General features: G+C 44.4%; 2 protein-coding genes across 5 annotated transcripts in view; both read left to right on the forward strand.

Moving 5' to 3' along the window:
* Window positions 1-6,088, forward strand: part of PFKFB2 (6-phosphofructo-2-kinase/fructose-2,6-biphosphatase 2) — a 129,760-nt gene extending 123,672 nt beyond the window's left edge. Inside the window, exon 18 of the mRNA XM_030561667.1 lies at window positions 4,336-6,088. Coding sequence (XP_030417527.1) covers window positions 4,336-4,413 — 78 coding nt within the window. The 3' untranslated portion in view covers window positions 4,414-6,088. The remainder of the gene's footprint in view (window positions 1-4,335) is intronic.
* Window positions 6,089-7,329: 1,241 nt separating this feature from the next.
* The window catches only part of LOC115650945 (complement receptor type 2-like), a 34,783-nt gene continuing 21,546 nt past the window's right edge, over window positions 7,330-20,566 (forward strand). The window contains exons 1-4 of one of the 4 annotated variants that reach the window (XM_030561642.1): window positions 7,330-8,998; window positions 15,573-15,732; window positions 16,974-17,159; window positions 18,663-18,762. In XM_030561642.1, the coding sequence (XP_030417502.1) occupies window positions 15,645-15,732; window positions 16,974-17,159; window positions 18,663-18,762 (374 nt within the window). In that variant the 5' untranslated portion in view covers window positions 7,330-8,998; window positions 15,573-15,644. Of the gene's footprint in view, window positions 8,999-11,187; window positions 11,444-15,572; window positions 15,733-16,973; window positions 17,160-18,662; window positions 18,763-20,566 lie in introns of those variants that run through there. The other 3 variants (XM_030561643.1, XM_030561644.1, XM_030561641.1) reach the window with 3 other exon arrangements.

A 20,566-nucleotide genomic window follows, 5' to 3' on the forward strand; every position in this document is an offset into this window, starting at 1 on the left:
GAATCTCCCAGACTACCCAGGGCGGGGAAATCTGGGAGGAGGTAAAGAGGGTGGAATCCCTTTGTTTAGATTCACGGAGCTTGAATCTGTGTATCTCTCCAGGAACCCAGGGAGGGAACATCTGGAGGGGAGGAGGGGGAAGGGAAATGGTTTATTCCCCTTTGTTGTGAGACTCAAGGAATCTGAGTCTTAGGGTCCCCCAGGGAAGGTTTTGGGGAGACCAGAATGAGCCAGACACTGGAATCTTCTGGCTGGTGGCAGCGATATCAGATCCAAGCTGGTAATTAAGTTTGGAGGTTTCATGCTAGCTTCTCATGTTCTGAACTCTAAGGTTCAGATCTGAGTAGGAAAGTTATGACACCAGCCTTGCCCCGCCACACCTGCAGCAAATGCTCCATCTGCTGGAGGAATTAATAGGCAACGAATTAGCTCATTTGGCGAGTAGCACTGAAGGTGAGCAGACCTGCATCCCATAGCTCCAGCAGAGCAGAACAGAGGGAAACCTAAAGGCTCTGACCCAGCTGACTAAAGAGGCCCTCCTTGAGGGAAGGGAGGACCCTCCACAGAGACGAACAAAGAGGGAAGTGTCCGGTGGTCCTGGACAGTGGCAACTCCATCTTGTTTCTGTTGATTTGGATTTCCTCACCAGGCTGACTGGACTGAGCTGACTCCAGAGGGGGAGATGAGAGGAAGAGGACCAGGGAGGACAGCCGCAAGTAGCTTTTGTTGCCAGGTTACTGGTAGTCCAAAGGGCTCTGGGTTGGAGTCTGGTGGAGTGGGAGGGCCCGGGCTCCCCTCCCCACAGCCCCCTTGGCAGTCTGGGGTTGTGGCCATGACCACTAGCCAACACTTCCCAACCAAACCCAGAGTGGGGACCATTGCACACTGGTTACACCATTTTCAGTCTGAGGTGACTCCATTGTCAGTTGAGCCAGTTGAGTTACTCCACACTGATGTAACGAAGCTGAATCTAGCCTTGGTACGTTCCTAAGGAACAAATTTATTAGTGGTGAAAGTTACATTTTGCAGTGTAAGCCTGTCAGAAAACAAGCAGCAAAGAAGTTACACCATTTTCATGCCAGTGCCTGCAAAATAGGTGTAAGCTACATTTGCACCAGTTTGATATTCTGTCAGGAGTCAGCTTAGCCAGGGACTAAGTGGTTCATTGACTTCCCTGGTATTATCCCAGAGGCTAGACTTTTTCCATCTAATTTTCACTAGCTTTTGTGTCCAGTAGCTGTTAATACACAACAAGGCACTGCATCCTGCACTATGAAATAAGCACCGTCTATCCCTCAGAACATTGCATTAAGATGCAATTGCTGTCTTCTTTTACATTTGGTGAGCTGCATTTTTTTTTCATGTCTTTCTTTTAATGATAGTTTTAAAAAAAGAAAAATATTTGTTTTCACTTGTGTGAAATCTTTTCAATCTTAGCTATGAGGTGTCAGGGGTAATTAGAATGTTCAAAAAGGCTTATGGAGATAAAAACAAATTAAATCAGGCTAGGCAACTTACATTTGTGTGTGCTTGATGTGGTCTTGGATACTTGCAACAAATACATAAATGGGAGGGAGGGGTTGCACCAAGCTGTGCATCAGAGGTTCCTGTCCTGAATGAAGTCACAGGCATAGTTATTTGGCTTTGAAAGGGTGCTGTGAGGCCCAATTCTGCTGTCCTTGTGCAGTCAGAATTTTCATAGAATCAAAGGATATCAGGGTTGGAAGAGACCTCAAGAGGTCATCTAGTCCAACCCCCTGCCCAAAGCAGGACCAATGTCCAGACAGATTTTTTTCCCCAGTTCCCTAAATGGCCCCCTCAAGGACTGAACTCACAACCCTGGGTTTAGCAGGCTAATGCTCAAAACACTGAGCTCTCCCTCCTAATGTTGTCTGTATCAGAAGTGCAGGATCAGGCAAACAGCATATATGTTGCACTGATGTCCTTTTTCCATATCTTATGAGATGTTTGTTCCAAGAATGCTTGAAATTTTGGCACTTTATTGCTTTTTAATTTTATGTTCAGGTTGAAGAGTACAGTATTTGCAAACCTACCTGGATATATTTTCTGTGTGCTGGTTGCAATTACACACAGACATTCACAAATGTTTGTTTATAATAAAGGGTCTCTACAACAAATCTTGATTCCTCTGTGATTTTTCCCTCCAGTATTTTCTGTAATGGGCAAAGCCTCCATTGACAGTTTGGGGTTCATATCGTATGCAGGCTTCATAACACCATAATAATGTCTGGGAATATATAAAGTCTGTGGAAACCATTAAGAGAGTAGCAATTAAAATGTATAAAGGAGACAAGGCTGGGCTATGCAAAGAGAATCAATTATTGGTTAGGTTTGAGAATGACATTAAGTAGTTATTGCATCCACATCTTATACCCTCGCTGCAATAATTCCCCCCAAATGATAATTGTCTTAAAATCATAATTTAAAAAAAATTAACAGTCGGATCTTTTTACTTGCATTCTGGTGTTTGAGCATTTAGGGTTCAGATTTTCAAGCTTTTCTCTACAACTATAAGGATTATAAACTGTTTTTTAGGAAAGCCTAGAGTCTCATATAATCACATGATTCCAGGAGAGGGGACTTTAAGAAAAACCACCAGTATCACAAGTCTTGTGATAAAATCATGAGAGTTGACAACACCGAGAATCCCAAGATTTGAACATCTGCAGCTGGCAGCCAGGAGCTCTCAGTGGAGGGTTCTTTGACTCAGAAATTGACTTTCCCCATTAGTTTGACAACCCAAGTCTATTTAATATTCACACACAAGCCAAGGCTCAGATTCTTCCCAGTATTTGAGTGAGGGTGCTGGTGGGCTGGTAGATAGTTGGCTTGGAGGGAAAGTCAGAGAGGGTTTTCTAATAATGGTTTTGAAAAATATTTGTTTCTTTCAAATGTAAAATCTGATCTTGAGTATTTATATCAAGGTGTATTTTACATTTTAAAAAATAAAAATAAATAAACTTTCATGTGAGCTGTTCTGGCAGTGGGATAGACTGGGAAGACCTGTGTGGGTGTGTTTGTGGATGTCATGCTGTGTTTGGTTTGGAAGGGTTATGAAAGTTAAGCAGCATTGCACAGGCAAACTTATTTGGTAGAAGGAGTGACTTGGCATTATAACCCCAAGGAGTATCGCTACTTCCCTGCGTAGTGGGAACACAGATCCTAGGTGTTCTTTACCTCCTCCCTCATGGTGTCAGTTACACAATAACTCTTCAATGGGAGGGGATCTTTAGAGAACTCTGTTAAGTCCCCTGAAGATGTCTGGTAGCTGCCCAGCTGCAGCGACTTACTTGTGAAATTCCTGAAGAAATGCAAGGGGGCAGCAAGGGATCTTGAAGCTGTAGGCTGCAGTAAATAGTCCATCATAACATCCAAGAAAAGGTACTCCAAACTGCAGACCAACATGTAAAGAGTCAGGGAGAAACACTAGTTCCCTGGCTGGGAAGCTGTTGAGCTCTAAGAAATGGGACAATGAGGAGTCCGGTGGCATCTTAAAGACTAACAGATTTATTTGGGCATAAGCTTTTGTGGGTAAAAAACACCACCTCTTCAGATGCATGCCCTTCCTGCCAACCCCCCATCCCCCGCACCAGCCACTGTATAAATGCCTGATGCAGAGCTGTGGGTTAAGGAAACTGCATGATGCTCTGTGCCTGCCAAAGCAGGGACATGTTTTTGTCTAGGTGTTTTTGGAACCTACCTTATTCCCTGCTACTGGGCCCTGCAGTAGGTGCATGGAGGCTATTGTCTGTTGGACAGACTCCCAGAGGTGACATGCAGCACAACATAATTCTTCAGCGGTTTATATTCTGTGCTGTCTGAAAATTGAGGGGAACGCCTGTGGTTTGTGCTTGACATGAACCTGGTTCCTGGAGTGGACTAGTGATTAAATATTGACTGAGGTCAATGCCTCTATTGTTCAAAGCAGAGTCTCAGCTTGCCCAAACTTGCTCAGCAAAATAAGCCAATATGCAAAAGGGCATCTACAAAGTGAAAACTAACACAGACTCTCTGCTTATTTTATTTTGTTTTTAACCTGGGCTCAGGTAAAAAATAAATCAATTCCACTTAAAATTATCTCCCTCCTGATTTCTTTAAACCTTTGCTGCTAAGCTCTTTTGCTCCTAGTTTGCTTTGTTTCTGTGCGTAAATAATTCCTTCATCATGAGCCACAATTTCTAAGAACATTTTCTCAGTGGATAGCAGGGGATATGGGAGAAGGATACCTTAACCTGTGTTTTATACCCCATTTCCATGAATTAAACTCTGCTTCTTTCACTGGTTCTTGCTCCTGGTTTTGTCTCCTGTTTCTAGATCTTACAGGATCTTTTCCCTCTGTTGTGTGATATGCTGGGAATCCAGCCTTTGGACAAGAAGGGAATTAAAAGATGACGACATGGCTAATGTTGTTCAATCTGGTCACCTGGCTTCCTATTCTGTTTGGTAAGTCCATTAAATCTACTTGCTGAGTAATACCAGAAATGCGGAAGAAAACTGTAACGCAGAAGATGGGACCGACAGTGAGGAGCTTTGTAAAGAAGCCTTCAGGGAGCTCAAACTTAGTAATTTTTTTTGGCATTTCAAACCCTATTACAAGTTTTGTTTTTTGCCTTGTTTGCTAAATGTTCCTGCACAATGGATATGATGAACAAAGGGGTGAGAAAAAAACAAGCGCCCCAGTCTGAACCATCCCAATCTCCAAATCAAACAGGACCTAGATCTTATTTTGAGGTCTACAAAAAAATTGATTGTGTAAATGTGACTCAGGGATTTTGTAATGGGATAGGGAGCTTTTCCTCTGTAGGTGGCTGATTGAAATCCAGATCTGGTCCCAGAGTAGTTACCATGTGATAGATGGTCAGAGTCAAATGGTTGCCTTTGGCTAGTTCTCAGTGGACAGGTGACCATACCATAGTAACCACCATAATTAGTTGTGGCTGGTCTTGGTACAGGAAGTAGCTAAGCAAAGAGGCCAGTGAGATCCTATCTTGCCTATAGGAGTAGGTCTTTTTAGGTTAAGATGCAGCACCTAAGGAGTAAGGGTTTGGTAGGCACAGGCAGCAGCACTGCAGGCTTTTTCTGTTCTTTGGATGAAGAGGAGTTCAGTCCCCAGCCCACCACCCTGCAAGAGCACTTAGCTGACTATAAAGGAACGGCTCCCACAGTGGCGGGCTTAAAAAAAAAAAGGGTGCAACTCACTATAACCAGAGCTAAGCTCATCATTTTGATATACACAAGAACCCTCAAATGGCTAGTTGCCCCGCGCTCAGAGATCTGTGCTCCATCTGCTCTAGTATACGAGTTGAGAAATCCAGTTAAGTAGACGAGCGATATCTCTAATCACTCTGCAGTTGTAACTGGGTTACATATAATGGTGCAGGGGCTAGTGTTAAATATGGATGCTATAGTGAGCAGCCATTCTAACTTCAGCAATAAGTCCTTGGCAGCCTGTCCTTTGGCATGGCTGCTTCTGCAAAGCCTTGAGTTATTCCCACTTGCAAAAGAAACCTGATCGGCACTGCATAATTATTTTTCTACAGCACAGATCCTATGCTAATATTGCACATTAAAGGGGCATGTTCCTTCTTGCAGGGTGGTATTTTTTTTTTTGCCAACAATCTCTTCTGTCTCTGCACAGGAGAAAACTGATTGTTTTCCAGTTGTGCTGGGTTTTGGTTTTCTTTTTAAGCTGAAAGTTGTGGAGATAGTCCTAAGGTTGACAACAGCACTGCGTCTAGTTGGGGAGCTGATGAGGGAAAACAAGTCACATACACTTGTGCCAATGGTTACCGACTTTTTGGAGGAAAAAAATCTTTATAGTATGCCTTCCCAGAAGTGGCATACACCTGCACCCGTCTGTAAAGGTAACTCACCATCTGTCCCTCCCTCTTTGTTTTTTTGAGAATCACATCCAGGTATGTTTAGTCTTTTGAAGGGCTAGGCCTGATCCTGTGACACTTATTACCCCAGCAGAATCATTAGGCAAGAGTTTAAAAAGTGACCAGTGTTTTTAGTGTTTAGTGTTCTCTACCTACGCTACATTGATGACATCTTCATCATCTGGACCCATGGGAAGGAGACTCTGGAAAAATTCCACCACGATTTCAACAGCTTCCATCCCACCATCAACCTCAGCCTGGACCAATCTACACGGGAGCTCCACTTCCTAGACACCATGGTGCAAATAAGTGATGGTCACATTAACACCCCCCCATACCGAAAACCTACCGACTGCTATGCCTACCTTCATGCCTCAGCTTTCATCCCGGGCAAATCACACGATCCATTATCTACAGCCATGCACTGAGGTACAACCACATCTGCTCTAACCCCTCAGACAGAGACCAACACATACAAAATCTCCACCAAGCATTCTCAAAACTACAATACCCGCACAAGGAAATAAGGAAACAGATCAACAGAGCCAGACGTGTACCCAGAAGCCTCCTACTGCAAGACAAACCTTAGAAAGAAACCAACAGGACTCCACTGGCCATCACATACAGTCCCCAGCTAAAACCCCTCCAACGCGTCATCAGGGATCTACAACCCATCCTGGACAATGATCCCACACTTTCACAGGCCTTGGGTGGCAGGCCAGTCGCCCACAGACAGCCTGCCAACCTGAAACATATTCTCACCAGTAACTGCACACCGCAGCATAGTAACTCTAGCTCAGGAACCAATCCATGCAACAAACCTCGATGCCAACTCTGCGCACATATCTACACCAGCGACACCATCACAGGACCTAACCAGATCAGCCACACCATCACCAGTTCATTCACCTGCACATCCACCAATGTAATATACGCCATCATATGCCAGCAATGCCCCTCTGCTATGTACATCGGCCGAACTGGACAGTCTCTACAGAAAAGAATAAATGGACACAAATCAGATATTGGGAATGGCAATATACAAAAACCTGTAGGAGAACACTTCAACCTCCTTGGCCACACTATTGCAGACCTTAAGGTGGCCATCCTGCAGCAAAAAAACTTCAGGACCAGACTTCAAAGAGAAACTGCTGAGCTTCAGTTCATCTGCAAATTTGACACCATCAGCTCAAGATTAAACAAAGACTGTGAATGGCTTGCCAACTACAAAGCCAGTTTCTCCTCCCTTGGTTTTTGCACCTTAACTGCTAGAACAGGGCCTCATCCTCCCTGACTGAACTAACCTCGTTATCTCTAGCTTGCTTGCATATATATACCTGCCCCTGGAAATTTCCACTACATGCATCTGACGAAGGTGGGTATTCACCCACGAAAGCTCATGCTCCAAAACGTCTGTTAGTCTATAAGGTACCACAGGATTCTTTGCTGCTTTTACAGTGTTTTTAGTGATCCAAATGGAGATGTCTTGTAGAAGTCTAATTTTTTTTAAATAAAAGCCAAACCAAACCAGGCCCCTTTTAAAGTTTCACAAGCTGGGCACTGAGTCACTTTGGGACACCTTGGGTGTAGGCCATTATTCAGTTGTATAACCCTGGCACAGTCCTCTTTCTTCAGGGTCTCTTGACAGGAGGTGACCAAAGCTGCACGAGTCACAATCCAGACACCCAATTCACCACAGCACCTGAGTTGTACCTGGAACACTATATACACTTGGGCCTCCTTTGTATCTGTGTCTGTAGGTTGGATGGGAGAAAGAATAGTTTTGTGGAAGATAAAGGGTAGATTTTAAGTCACAAGATTTGAAATCTTCTATTCCCAGTTCTGCTGTAGACTCACTGGGTGCCCTTGGGCAAGTCACTTCATTTCTCTGCCCTTCAGTTCCCCCATTCTGTGAAAGGGTCAGATCAATATTTGCCATAGGGATGTTGCAAGACTTAATTCATGTTTGTAAAACATTGTTTAATTTCTGTCAACACTGTACATGGTCCTTCCAGCTGTGAGTTCCAGAGCTTCGGAACCAGGCAAAAAAATAAAGAAAGTGAAGCATTAGTAATGGGGAAAATAACACTATTTCTACAGCTGTGGTAAAAGGCAACAATGTCTGTGCTGCTGGAGTTATCAACTGCTTAGTAAGCATATAAGAGAGCGGAGGAGATAAGCAGCAAATTCTGCTGCTGCTGCATCTCCCTCACCCCAGGTGGGGAAAAAAACAACAGATGAAAAGTTTTTAACTTTGGGTTGAAAATTCCACATTATTGGCATCACCTAAGGCCCTGAATCAACTGTATGATGCAGTACAAATAGGTTTGTTTCCATTCAAGTATCTAAATCAAGGTAGCTACACCAATGGAAATTTCCCCTGGAGATGTGCTGCACTGGTATAAGATGAAACTTGCACCAGTATGACCATCCCTGGTAAATTGCACTTGTACAAGCCCTATTTTTCCTGGTGCATTGTATGAATATTAGGACTTTTCCTCCAGCATAATTGCATTGATGTAGTCCATTGTTGTGTTTGTGTACCGTAAGGGTCAGTGGTTCACAGTAGTTCAATTCCTCACATAGGCTACAACTTGTAATGTGATGGCCCATATGGGAATTTGAGCTACTGCGAACCTTTGATGCTCTGGAGGCGCTTCCCTGGCCAAGGAGAGTATGTACCTACACCAATACAATGTGGTTCTTTGTTCATACCCCAGCCCCATTGGTAGATGTCATGTAGAGGCTCATGGATCTGCTGTACTCTCTGGATTAATGGATCTGGTCCTTCAGCTTTGGCAACAGAGGCTCATGCTCTTAGAGTCAGAGGTCATGGGTTAAAACCCTGCTAGGGGCTTTTTGGCACTTCCATAACATTTAAAAACACAATCAAGTCTGAGTTCTCTCTAGCTTAGTGATGTGCCTTCTGTTGCGTGTCTCTTAGAAAAGTCAAAGCCTGTGTGCTGCTGTCTATGAGGACATGCGTAAGATGGCAGAGTCCCTGTCATGTGGGACGAACTGGATTGAAACCAAATCTATGATGGAAATGGAGAAACTCTGCTTGGAAAAGCCAAAATTCCAGCTGGAGGGAAGGCAAGGTAACCAACTTATGTATGCAAAAGAGACCTAAATAAATGACTTGCCCCACTTGTTGGTTTGGTTTGTCTCCTTTTTAAGTTTTTATGCAAATCTGGTGCCAGTGAAAGGCGCTAGATAAGACAGGACCAGCGTGAGCAGCTGCAGAGCAAACTTCTTCAACACGGCCCCAAGGTGCTTCAACCCTTCTTTGCAAGGACCATCTCAAGGGGCAGGAGGGTTGTACTGTCTCTGTGGCCTGTTTTGTCCCTAACATCTTGGCTGATACTGACAAACAGGGGGAAAAGGGGAGTCAGTATCCGTTTGAATTTTGTTTGTATAATGGTGATCCCAGTCCACTGGGAGCTAGAAAGGCACCCACAACTCAGTTCAGCGAGGCTACTCCAACAGCTATCCTCTGCTAATAACTCTTCATCATCAGTAACATAGTTCCAGTGTGGAACCAGGTGACCTAGTGGTCAGTCTAAGCCCTGCGGTGTAAATGCTGATGGTAGTTGGGTATTCTGACCTTTTCCTGAATAGCAGTGAAAGGAACAAGCAGATACCACCATAAAATTATAGGTCCCTTTCAATCCTACACTTCTCAATGGGTCATCTAGTCCAGTCCCCTGCACTCAAGACAGGACTAAGAAATAACTAGACCATTGCACATGCATATTTTAACAAGTTCTCTGGACCCGCAGAAGCACAACCATGAAGGTGAATCCTTAGCCCCTGTGGTATAACATTGCACTGTGGATGGGTTAATGTCTGCTGGTTAACCTAGCATTGGCTGAATAAACTGTTTCCTTGCTGGAGACAGGATCCAGGGCTATTATTTATTCAGTTTTGACAATTCTTATGTTGTCTTAAGATGCCAGGATTGAACGGGTAAGAAAATGAACTGCCCATTTAAAAACTCAGCCATGCCCAAAATGAAACTAGTCTGAGGCGGAAGAAACAGGCACAGAAGCACCAAATGCTGAAGATGTTACTCAGTCAAAACACCCACGGATGTCAGTGAGCGTTTGCCCAAGTACAGATCAACTAAGAACCAAGTCAGGACTCAGGAATTTGACCTAGAATCAGAGAATCATAGAAATCTGGGGGCTAGAAGACACTTTAGGAGACCACTTAGTCCATCCCTCCGTGCTGAGGCAGGATTATGTATACCCGAATCATCCCTGGCAGGGGTGTGCCTAATATATTCTTAAAAACCTCCTATGACAGGGATTCCCCAACCTCACTTAGTAATCTGTTCCAAGAATTGCTTTTCCTAATATCTAACCTAATTTTTCTGTTGCTGTAAACTAAGTTGATTTCTTCTTGTCCTACCCTGAGTTGACAATTGATCATCCTCTTATAGCAACCTTTTATATATTTGAAGACTGGTCTCATGTCATTCCCCCCACCACCAAGCCATCTCTTCTCTACTCTAAGCATGTCCCGTTCTTTCAACTTCCCCTCATAGATGCATGTTTTCTAAACCTCTCATTTTTGTTGCTCTCCTCTGGACTCTTTCCAACTTATTCACTTCTTTCTTGGAGCATGGTGCCCAAAACAGGATCCAGTGCCGAGTAGAGTGGAACAATTCCCTCCTCTATCTTACATAGCAAACTCCTGTTAATACACCACAAAAAGTTGTTTGCCTTTTTTTTGCAACAGCATCACACAGTTGATTCAGGAGACAAAATACAGCATTTGACATTGTAGGCAGCATGGCTGGTATTTTCAGAAAGGCCAAAGGGAGGGAGGTGCTCAGCTCCCACTGAAATTCAGTGAGATTTGGGGGCCCATTTCCCCTGCATGCCTTTGAAAATTCCAGCCTGTATGGTTTTTGAATGAGTTCAGAGACACTTGGAAAAACTATCGAAAAACCTCTATCATAAAATACCGTCAGGGTCAGGAGGCATCTACTCATATGATATACACAAACTGTTGTGGGTTTTCCACTGAAACGGTCCCTTTTGTAAATGCAAAATAGATAGCCCTTTGTAATACAGTAGTTATATCCCAGCTGGTGTGTCCATCAGTCTGTTTGCTCTTGGAACAATGAACTATTCAACCAAATTCCAGAGAACTCTTTATTCATGTCATTTTCAGTAAAGAGTTGGCAGACTAGCGCAGTAAATAAACAATTTCGACATCTGCCTGCGGTGAAATGAATTATCTAACATTTGATTGCAGGTTGAATAATTTACTTCCTTGTCATTTTAGAGGAGGAGTTAATCATTTATAGATAAGCTGGTGGACCACCCTTCTCCCTGTTGCCCCAGATCGAAACCTTGTCTCAATTTCACCACATCGCAGCACTTCTGTATGTGTAAGCATATTGTGCTAGCTTCTTGTTTAGCATGGTGATCCCTGGGTGCAGGACAGGCTAGACTGGAAAAGTCAGAGATACCATTTCATCCTTCAGTAACCAAATAGACCTGAGCGCACTCTGCCTCCTGCTGACAAACCTACCGGTAAGTTGACTGTGATTGCAGCCAGCTACTTAAGGCAACATTGCTCTGAGAGAAGCCCAGGGGAAATGGGCTGGGGGAAGCAGGAAATCCAGAACCATTTATTAAACCTCAATATAATCGATTCTAGCAAGTATGCCCATGTGCACAGATATTAGTAAACAAAGCCAGCCCTAGCAGAAGCGGGGTAGCTAGCAAAGCAGAACAGAAAGAAGTATTAGGTTTAAGGAACCAGGGGAGAGGGAGACAGAGAAAGTGACTTTAGGTGATTTTAAAAAAGAAGTACTGTAGTGGTTGCAAGCTAATAACTTGAACAAGAGTCTCTTGCAGTTGTCTGTATGGAGCACATCTTGTAGTCATGGGGTAAGATTTTTTTCAAAGGCTCCCAAGGGACTAAAGCTAATTTTCAAAAGTGACTTTGGCACTTAGGGTATGATCCTGAATCATTAAAATCAAGTGGAGTTTTGCTGTTGACTTCCAGGGGAGCAGGTTCAAGCCCATAAATGCCTAAGGCACTTTTGAAAATGGGACTTAGGCACTTCTGAAATTTTCGCCCCAATCACTACTGACTTGTACAAAACTTCAATTGACTCTACATATTTTTCACACACCTGTACTTACATATGGGCATAATACATTGCGCAGCAGTTGTGCTGACTCCAGTGGGAGCTTTACCTGCCCGTGAATGGAAGGGTTTGTTCCATAGAGATTTACAAATAGAACAATTGTTTTCTTTCTGTCAGAGTATTCTAATGGACGTAGAGGACTATATAAATTCTCTGGAAAGTGCAGATCAACTTATGTCCCTGTATCAGAGGGTAGCCGTGTTAGTCTGGATCTGTAAAAGCAGCAAAGAATCCTGTGGCACCTTATAGACTAACAGACGTGACATGCATCTGAGGAAGTGGGTATTCACCCACGAAAGCTCATGCTCCAAAACGTCTGTTAGTCTATAAGGTGCCACAGGATTCTTTGCTGTTTTTATGTCCCTGTAGGCATTAATTTGGCTACCTGACTGGAAAGTGCCAATGTCCTGGCAATAACAAAGGTTTTAAAGAGAGCCTGACAAACTGATAAGCAGTTGGCATGTATTTTGGGACAAGTTTGTGCTTTGGGCAGTGAATTTGTTACCTTTTATCATGCGGAAAGCTCAGTTGTTATCCGAGGAGTCAAATAGCTTTATGCAAAGAACAAAAAGGGTCTGAAGAGATATAATAAAACTTCCGAACAGACACAGCAAGTCACATTCTTATCAAACAATTTGCAATCGCTCTTAACTCTGAATCCTTATTTCAGGTATGTTTTACGTTATTTTGTTACTGCAGTTATCAGCTATGTGTTGTACAATGGTTATATGTAGCTAGCGGATTTAATTGTTTAATAGGGGAGTAGAAATTAACATAAGTCTTTCCATTAATCACCAATAAGAGACCAATGACATTTAGCTAGCGTTCATGCTCTCACTCATCTAGTTTGAGTGCTTCATTAGCCCCATCCGGGGGTGAGAGACTGTGGTGTTGCAGTTTCAGAGTTAACTGCCTCTTAAGGTTTCAGGCTCCCTGCCATCACCTCTCTCCTGTGGAGACCTGCATCTCTTTCCCTCCAGGCGAGGAGTTCAGGCTTGCTGTCCCTCTGCACCTTGCTCAGATTGCCTGTAATTAACCTTTTCCCAGGGGCTACTACAGTCTATACCAGCTACCAACCAACCTTCACAAAGCCAAATGCATTTATTCTTAGGGTAAAAGCACTACAGAGTAAACATACAAAAATAAAAGTTCCAATACATATGCTGAAAGGATCCAGAGGTCCATCAGTCTTATGAGCCCTTTCATAAGGGTTGAGGTCCCCCCTTGGACAGAGGGTCCTGTCCATTTGGTGACAAAAGGAAGCCACATGAGTCACTTTAAACTCAGCCTTTTTATACCAGAATCACTTTGTCTGTGGAAAATCCAGTTTGACCTAGGATATATGAAGCTCTTCAGGGAGGTGTCCTCATCCTGAGTGATTCACCTGCATCACCTCCCCCCCCCCGCACATTTTTGGTTCCTGGAGGAGCTATAGTAACTTTCCCCCACACCAAAGTGGCAAACAATCCATGGCCCAGAGTGATACATAACCCATACATAAAATGAACACTATCTGATCCCCAAAGATAATTCATGCAGTTGCAATATCTGTCACAATACAAATGGCTTTGACAGTTTGTTCTTTATCTATTCATGACTGTTTCAATGGTTACTGATAGGGAAACTAAGGCACAGAGCAGTGATGTTACTTGCTTAAGGTTGTTACATTTGGCCAGCAGCACAACCAGGAATAGAACCCAAATCGCTTGAGTCCTAGGCTATGGCTAGCGCCTTTAAGCCACCCTGGCCTCCATTATTAGAAGTATTAGGACTTCAGCCATGTTAATCACATTATTTACAAGGTTAATGTGGGGCGTGTTGTTGAACCCTGAAGTGTGCCAAGACTCAGGCATTTCTATTTACCGTGCTATAAATGTGCCCTGGGAAACTGAGATGTGAGGCAGGTTTCAGTAGATTGAAAAATTAAATAACTTCCTGTTCATTTGGGATTTTAGTTTTCATTTAAAGAAAAAATATGACTTCAAAAAAAGGCAAAGAAATGTGTTTGATTAAAGCCTGCAGGTGTTATGTGAAACTTGCAGTCATAAGAATGGCCATACTGGGTCAGAGCAAAGATCCAGCCAGCCCAGTATCCTTTCTACCGACAGTGGCCAATGCCAGGTGCCCCAGAGGGAGTGAATCTAACAGGTAATGATCAAGTGATCTCTCTCCTGCCATCCATCCCCACCCTCTGACAAACAGAGGCTAGGGACACCATTCCTTACCCATCCTGGCTAATAGCCATTAATGGACTTAACCTCCATGAATTTATCTAGTTCTCTTTTAAACCCTGTTATAGTCCTAGACTTCACAACCTCCTCTGGCAAGGAGTTCCACAGGTTGACTGTGCGCTGTGTGAAGAAGAACTTCCTTTTATTTCTTTTAAACATGCTGCCCATTAATTTCATTTGGTGGCCCCTAGTTCTTGTATTATGGGAACAAGTAAATAACTTTCCGTATTCACTTTCTACACATCACTCATGTTTTTGTATACCTCTATCATATCCCCCCTTAATTTCCTCTTTTCCAAGCTGAGAAGTCCTAGCCTCTTTAATCTTTCCTCATACTGGGCCTGTTCCAAACCCCTAATCATTTTAGTTGCCCTTCTCTGAACCTTTTCGAGTGCCAGAATACCTTTTTTGAGATGAGGCGACCACATCTGTACACATTATTCAATGTTGGCGTACCACGGATCTATATAAAGGCAGTAATATAGTCTCCTTCTTATTCTCTATCCTTTTTTTTAAATGATTCCTAACATCCTGTTTGCTTTTTTAACTGCCACTGCACACTGCGTGGATGTCTTCAGAGAACTATCCACGATGACGCCAAGATCTCTCTCCTGATTAGTTGTAGCTATATTAGCCCCCATTGTGTTGTATGTATAGCTGGGGTTATTTTTTCCAATGTGCATTACTTTACATTTATCCACATTAAATTTCATTTGCCATTTTGTTGCTTGATTACTTAGTTTTGTGAGATCTTTCTGAAGTTCTTCACAGTCTGCTTTGGTCTTAACTATCTCAAGCAGTTTAGTATCATCTGCAAACTTTGCCACCTCACTGTTTACCCCTTTCTCCAGATCATTTAAAACCCTTGTTATTGCAGGGATGTTTGACTTTACCTCTCAACTTTCCCCACCTTGCTTCTGTTTTTAATAGCCTATGGTACACCCTCAGCATGTGTAACTCCAGGTGGCTCCACCGGCTTCGATGGAATGACCCCAACCTACACCTGCTGAGGATGTGGCTCACTGACCTCTGTTGTAAAATGCTTTGAGAGCTACTGATGAACAGCGCTATACAGGAGCTAGGTATTGTATGATGTTTATCATTACTTCTATGACCGAGCTCCTATGAGCCACAGTCATGGACCAGGACCTTAGGGGCTAGCCGTTGTACAAACACAGGACAAAGAGATGGTCCCTTCCCCAAGGAGCTTACAATGTATGTTCATTCTAAATGTAAATGAAACACTTTACTCCCCCCATCTCCATATTTTTACAGATCTTTAGCCTGGAAAGAGATGTGCTAACTTCCTTGTTAGGTCTGCAAGAAGAGCACGTGACATAAAGGAAGATGGTATCTCTAACCCCTGGAAAACAGCGTTCTTACATAGCCACCATTCCACTGTTACTTGCTGCTGCCTTCATTGTTGCTGTACACAGTGAGTAAACATGAGTATCCGGCAAATCCAGCTGGGTAAAATAAGAACCAGCCTGAACATCCAGTGAAATCTCAGTGTGAGGAACCTCTTTTTGGAGGTTCATATAATTTTGTTGTTTCCCTCTGATAGTTTTTCTTGCTGCCTCTGCGCTTCTGGACAGTCTAAAATTCCACTAGACAATTATCAGCAGTCTTGCAAGAGACGAGAATCTGTCTTCCCAATACCCTTAGGGCTTGATGTTTTTTCCACTCCTGGCACCTTGTGCATTCATTTACATAAGTGCAAAGTGGGTGTAAAGTGCTTCCAAATGAGAATTGTAGTGCAATACATCCACTTTGCACTGGTGTAAATGAGTGCACAAGGTGTAAGGCAACAGTTAATTGGAGACCCTCCTCAAGCTCTTGAGACATAAGAGGCTTGGATAAATGTGCATATTTTGGGGTGGTGAACAATCTGTGCTTAACATCAGGCTGGTGGCTTGACGTTCAGGATTTCTCAGGTTGCATCCAAGATCACAGGACTCTTGAGGCCTCCCTCACCATGGGTGCTTATAACTGGGGGGATGACTGATGGCAAGAGTAGGCCACAAAGTTTTCCTCATCTTTTAAGGATATAAGCAGGACGACAATGATTTCTTCTTGAGTTGATTCTAGCACTCCCCCCACCCCACACACACACCTTTTGGCCATTCCTTTCCTCTTTGTCCATCAGCTTGTGCCAATAGCATAACATGCACCAGGTCTGCGTCATCTCCAATAACTTACCCTTTCCCAGCTGGTTTCAAAGTGTAGAATAAACTGAGTACAAGGATACTAGCTTTGTTTCGACCTTAGCAGCTCCAGTCCAGCTGCTTATCCATCTTCTAAGACCTAGCCTGCAGTGTTTTGTGTCACAGCTGGAGATGCAACAACCATCACAGTGATGATGAGGAAGGACATATTATGTTCTGTCCAGACAAGCTGCAGAGAAAATAATTTTTGCATCCTTATCCTCCCCTTACAGATGGGAAGATTGTTTTCCTGACTTTAAGGAGAACTTAGATTTGTTTGATGCCAAAAATTTTTTAAGACAAATCTTTGGGAGAACCAGATGGAGTAGCAGGGGTCAGTTAGGAGGGAGAGCTTAGGTATTTTGTTTACAACCCTTCTGGTATTCCAAGAAAGGACACTTCACTGAATGAGGTCTGGACTATAGCACATTTTCATAGTTACATATTTTTGACACCTCTGTTTTGTAACTAGGTGATTGTGATGAGCCACCGCGTTTTCATTTTGCTGAGCTAAAGGAAGAGTATAGAAATCGGAGTAAGTTTGCTGTTAATAGCAAAGTGGAGTACAGCTGTCGCTCAGGTTATTCCAAGGTACAGAAGTCCATTCTTCGTTGCATGTCATATTCTCAATGGTCAGACGCCACAGAGTTTTGTAGGGGTGAGTATTTTGTTTTTTTACTTTTCTTTTTTTAAACTAATTTATTTTCATCAACCCTTTTTGATTAAAGAGCATAATGAGAGGGACTGCATGCCTGGAGGGAGGGGTTAAGTTCATGATATGATATGAAGGCTTTCACCACTAAATGACCACTCCTTCACCACTAAATCACCACTAAATCACCACTGCTGCTCCTTGATCTTGGGCAACTCCAAAGATGTCTACAAAGATTTCCTTTTGCTCTGAAGCTTTAAAACACACGCTAAAAATGGATTTTGAACCTTAAATAGTAGACTACTCCAGGCTGGAAGACATTCTAACTGTCACAGGTGAAATATTCACATGCACAAAAACATGGTATCATAAACAGATAGTTAAGGGTTAATGTCTCTCTTACCTGTAAAGGGTCAACAAACAGGGACCCAAAACACCTGACCAGAGGACCAATCAGAAGACAAGATACTTTCAAATCTCATGGGAGGGAAGCCTTTATTTGTTGGTTTTGGGTTTGGCTTTGTTCTCTCTGGGTCCTGGATGGGACTAGAAGTGCAACCAGGTTTCTGCCAATCTCCCTGCTACAGTCTCTTATCTATTCAGAATTGTAAGTGAGAAAAAGCGGTCATAGTCTTTTAATTTGTTTTTTTTTTTATTTACATATGTGTACTTGCTGGAAGTAGCTTAAATTGTGTTTCTGCTGGAGAAAGTTTCTTTCTATTGTTCATAAGTTGAAAGACCCTATAACTTTTTACCATCTAAAGTGCAGAGATAAACCTTTTACTTTTTCTTTCTTTTTTATTAAAAGTTTTGCTTTTAAGACCTGTTTAATTTTTTTCTCCTAGTTAAGGTTCAAGGGAATTGGTGGGGAGAAGGGAAGGATAAATTTTCTCTTTGTGTTATATTCACGCAGCTTGTATTGCCTCTGGGTGAGGGGGAAGGTAACATTCCTCTCGGTGTGGTGATTCAAAAAGTTGAATCAGGTGATCTCCTAGTGTTCCCAGGGTGGGAAGGAGCTGGGAGGAAGAAGGGAGGGAGGAGGGAATGGCTTATTTCCCTTTGTTGTGAGATTCAAGGAATCTGGGTCTTGGGGTCCCCTGGGAAGGTTTTGGGGGGACCAGAGGGTATCAGGCCCTAAAAATTCCTGATTGGTGGCAGCCTATCAGACCTAAGCTGGTAAGACATGAATTCCCCTAAGCTTAATTACCAGCTTAGATCTGATAGGCTGCCACCAATCAGGAATTTTTAGGGCCTGATACCCTCTGGTCCCCCCAAAACATTCCCAGGTAAGAGAGACATTAACCCTTAACTATCTGTTTATGACACATGGTAATGGAACAGAGTTTGATTTAAACAAGCACATACACAAATTCCAAGTTAAGACTGCTTCTGTATCCTGAGCTGGCAAAAAGTGAGTAGAGTTTTGATAGAGACAGAATCTTTTGACTCAGTAAAATGTAACCATAAGACACACAAATAAAGACTAATTCCAGTCTTATTTCTTTCTAGCAAAATCATGCCGTCACCCTGGAGAGCCAGAAAATGGCAGACTTGTTATTCTATCAGATCTCACGTTTGGTGCAACAGTAAACTTCATCTGTGAAGAGGGGTGAGTAATGGGCAGCTTGTGCTCATAGATTTATAGGTTATTAATTTCCAAAGGGACCATTATGATTATCTAGTCCAGGGGTCGGCAACCTTTCAGAAGTGGTGTGTCGAATCTTCATTTATTCACTCTAATTTAAGGTTTTGTGTGCCGGTAATACATTTTAATGTTTTTTAGAAGGTCTCTATCTCTCTACAAGTCTATATATTATATAACTAAACTAGTGTTGTATTGTAAAATAAACAAGGTTTTCAAAATATTTAAGAAGCTTCATTTAAAATTAAATTAAAATGTTGATCTTACGCCGCCAGCCCGCTCAGCCCGCTGCTGGTCTGAGGTTCTGTTCATCTAGGCCGGCAGTGGGCTGAGTGGGGCCTGCGGCCAGGACCCAGCTGGGAAGGGTCTGGCAGCCAGAACCCCAGACTGGCAGTGGTTTGTGCGGGGCCAGCAGCCGGGACCGCAAACCGACAGTGGGCTGAGTGGCTCAGCCCACTGCCGCTCAGAGGTTCCATCCGCTGGCTCCTGCCAGCTGGCATCCCGGCTGCCAGATCCACTCAGCCCGCTGCCAGTCTGGGGTCCTGGCCCTCCCCACATACAATGGGTTCCTACCTTCTCCCTGGTTCTGGCCCATTCTCTTCCTCTCTCTGCACTGACCTGAGGGTGGGAGTGGACTGAGCACAGGGCTGGGGATGGAGGGTCTGGCCAGGAGCTAGAATGAGGGAGGGGGCTCAGGGTTGGGGTAGGAGGTTTGAGTGTAGAGGCACTTACCTGGTCAGCTCCCATTTGGTGTGAGGGTGCAGGTGGGAATGTGAGTGGGGGTGCAGGAGCTCCCGTTTGGTCCTCAGGGTGGGGGTGGGGATCTGCGGGGTCCATCGGATGAGGGGGCTGGGGATGTGTGGGGTGCAAGAGTCAGGGCAGAGGGCTTGGGACATGTGAGGGGAGTGCAGATGTCAGGGTAGGGGGGCTGGTATGTGTGGGGGTGCCAGAGTCAGGGCTGGGGTCATGGGGGGGGCGGGTGAAGGAGTCAGAGGGCTGTGAGGTACAGGGCTCAGGGCAGAGGCCTGGGGTGTGTGTGGGGGTGCAGGGCTCAGGGCAAAGGGCTGGGTGTATGTGTGTGTGTGGAGTGGGTTAGGGCTCAGGGCAGAGGGCTGAGTCACTGCACCCCCTCAGAAGCCCCAACCCCCCTGCTCCTTGTCCTGACTACTCCCTCCTGGGACCCCACCCCCTATCTAAGCCTCCCTGCCCCTTGTCCCCTGACTGCCCCCCTAGGACTCTACCCCCTACCTGTCCCGACTGCTCCAACCCTTATCCACACCCCTGCTCCCAGACAGAACCCCCTGGACTCCCATGCCTATCTAATCGCTCCCCGCCTCCTGACAGGACCCCCAGAACTCTGGACCCATACAACCCCCCCTGCTCCCTGCCTGCCCCAACCCCTCTGCACACCCCTACCTCCTGACACTCCCACCAGAATGCCAACTCATCCGATCCCCTCTACAGCTCCTTGTCCCATGACCACCTCCTCCAGAGACCCTCCCCACACTAACTGCCCCCCAGGACCCTCCTTGCTCCCTGTACCCTGACCTCTATCCACCCCTCACCCCCTAACAGACCCCAGGACTCCCATGCACTCCCGCTGCTCCCTAACTGCCTCCTCCAGAGATTCCCTGCCTCTAATCACCCCCCCCATCCAACCCACCTTGCTCCCTGTCCCCTGACTGCCCCCACCCCTTAACTAACCCCCCCCAACCCGGCCCCCTTATCATGAGGCTCCCCGCTCATCTGGAGTTTTGTGCCGCTGTGCACG

Source organism: Gopherus evgoodei, chromosome 4 (genome assembly GCF_007399415.2).
Source record: "Gopherus evgoodei ecotype Sinaloan lineage chromosome 4, rGopEvg1_v1.p, whole genome shotgun sequence".
Lineage (NCBI taxonomy): Eukaryota > Metazoa > Chordata > Testudines > Testudinidae > Gopherus > Gopherus evgoodei.